A 2625-nucleotide genomic window follows, 5' to 3' on the forward strand; every position below is an offset into this window, starting at 1 on the left:
GAGAGAGAGAGAGAGAGAGAGAGAGAGAGAGAGAGAGAGAGAGACATCGTAATTACATTGATAATCATTTAAGGACCGGTTTTTCATCATCTAGTTAACTTGTAGTTAAGCTTAATCTGATGTTTTACCCAATGGACTTCTGTGATAATATCAAGAATGAAGTTTATCAGATTAAACATCAGGTTAAGCCTAACTATAAATTAACAACAGATAATGAAAAATTGAATTTAAAGATATCCGATATCCACGATGCTAGAAATTGGGATGAATTGATGCGAGATCTCGGACAGAGAAAAAAATTAACAAATCACATTTGAACAATTTGATCACATGACCATTGCTGGTCAATTTTTTCTTCATCCGATGCGAAGTCTCGGACCGATTTCTAGCATCGTGGCACACAAGGCTTAAGTATATTACACTAGTCTGCGATAAAAATTTGTTTGAATAATTTTATTTGTATTTAATATATTTTTGTCTGTTGAATTCGAATCCGTTTTCCAAATTTATTACGTTACAAATTTGAGAAAAATTTCATGTTAATCTCATGCAAAAGTTAAGTAAACTTTTACCAGTAAAATTTGTTTTTTTTTCCTTTCCATAATTTTATATTTTTTATTTAGTATATATATATATATGATCAGATTATATCATATAAATGCAAAAGCATTTACTTTTCACAAATACTATTTTCCGCAGAATTAAAACGAAATAAAATGTTTTTTTTTATGTTTTAATTACATAAACAAAGGACTTTAAGATCGTCGTTTTAGAAATTTTGATATCATGTTTCTCAAATTGTGATAATAGCCAAATTTACAAAACGAATTCAACATTTAAAAACTATGGCAAACAATTATATTCATTCAACTAGTGATTCTAATGTGTAAATTCTAGTATTATATATTATTATCTACGTTTAATTTTTATAAAGATCGCTCATTCAAACGAAAAATATCATTATTGCGCTGATTATATATATGTTAAAACAACGGTTGTTATTATTATTTTCAGATGTGAATCATGGAGATATTTCTTTTATCGTATTTTATTCAAAAGCACTCCGATGTTTATGCGCGACCGATTGGTACAACGTTTCGTCGTAACACCATCATGGAAGGCCAATGAAAAATGAATTATCGTTATTATCCTACTAAATCAAATTTTTCTTCTTTGTTACATTTAATGCTCTTTTGCATTTCTTTTTTATTCAATAGAAGAATATTATAATTATTCATTTAAGAAATTGTGATTGAGTGTGACATTGCAACATTATAAAATGGAAGACTTATTGTATTATTCCTCTCCTTTTTTCCTCTCTCTTACAATCTTGATTGCAAGTATTTTTTCGAACGAATAATTTATGAAATTGGCTCGAGTGAGACATTTTTATATTATTTTATTCATTGATGTGCAGCTGTCTGTTGGTGTGGCGATTACATTGTTACTTACCCATCCAGCTGTAATAGCAAGTGAAATATTAAAATTTGCGAGAAAGCTATAAATAGTAGCATGAGACAATAGGAATCAGTTGTTTGGAAATACGAGTACATACATGCACACGGGAATAAACACATGAAACACATACATGTATATAATTATACATATGACGTTCGTGAATCGGTCCGCTCGAAAATATCACAATAATTCTTTTTATTTCTATTTAGCTTCTTATAAGATTTTTTTTTCTGTAAAGGAGACTGTTTTTCACTCCGTTGTATTGGCTCCATTATATTAAATAAATATTTGCTATGTAATTACATTAAATATAATTATTCTAATTTGCTAAACGATTAACAATAGGCCGTTACTTTAAATATACGAGGGAAATATTATGAAGCATTGAGATTCTAGAAAGATTACGAAGACTGATAGACAAAAGAGACAGCCGAATAACATTTGTTATTCGGTTTCGAAGAATAATGTAATAATATAATTGTCGATCAAAATAAACTTAAATTTAACGGAATAAAATTTTTGAATTTCTTTGGTCCGAACATATAACACAATTCCTAAAATGGATTTATCAAAAGCAACGATTGCTTTATTTAATTGTTGATAGATTACTCTGATTGTTCAGCGAATTAATTTCATGTTTATGATTGATAATTTCTATAAACTTGCAATGTCATCGGTGCAGGTGTTAGCTCTCGAGTGTCTGGAGTTTTTTTCATTCGAATTAAAACTTATCAGTGTTTAGGGCGGCCAGGTGTTCGATTAGATATTATCGTGCTAATAAATAAGCGATTATTTCACCAATTGAGAATCACATCGATTGCCACTGCTCCAGTGAAAACGCCAACATGAAAGCTTTCGTATTCGGTAAATTTTACTATATGCAATTGTTAATTTCTTTTTCGATTTACATAGTGTTTACTTCGAAGCGCATTTTTTAATTGTTTACACTTTTTATTTACGTTGCAGCCTGCATCCTTGCGATCTGCGTCACAGCGTCCCTGCAGGACACTCCGTACGCTCGGTGTGACAATGGACCTCCACCCAAATCATTGATAATAGATGGATGCAATACTTCTCCCTGCAATTTTTACAGAGGGACTAATTTGACCGCGCATTGGAACTTTAATGTCAGTAAGTAACGTTATATATATATATATATATATATAT

The 2625-nt window shown here is 30.2% G+C and overlaps 2 protein-coding genes across 2 annotated transcripts in view; both read left to right on the top strand.

The window, feature by feature from the left end:
* Window positions 1–1135, top strand: part of LOC108694041 (retinol dehydrogenase 7) — a 3893-nt gene extending 2758 nt beyond the window's left edge. The window contains exon 5 of the mRNA XM_018203295.1: window positions 1015–1135. Coding sequence (XP_018058784.1) covers window positions 1015–1135 — 121 coding nt within the window. The remainder of the gene's footprint in view (window positions 1–1014) is intronic.
* Window positions 1136–2250: 1115 nt separating this feature from the next.
* Window positions 2251–2625, top strand: part of LOC108693974 (epididymal secretory protein E1) — a 1276-nt gene continuing 901 nt past the window's right edge. Inside the window, exons 1-2 of the mRNA XM_018203222.1 lie at window positions 2251–2322; window positions 2425–2589. Of these exons, the coding sequence (XP_018058711.1) occupies window positions 2304–2322; window positions 2425–2589 (184 nt within the window). The 5' untranslated portion in view covers window positions 2251–2303. The remainder of the gene's footprint in view (window positions 2323–2424; window positions 2590–2625) is intronic.

The sequence above is a fragment of the Atta colombica genome, unplaced genomic scaffold (assembly GCF_001594045.1).
Source record: "Atta colombica isolate Treedump-2 unplaced genomic scaffold, Acol1.0 scaffold1, whole genome shotgun sequence".
In the NCBI taxonomy this organism is placed as follows: domain Eukaryota; kingdom Metazoa; phylum Arthropoda; class Insecta; order Hymenoptera; family Formicidae; genus Atta; species Atta colombica.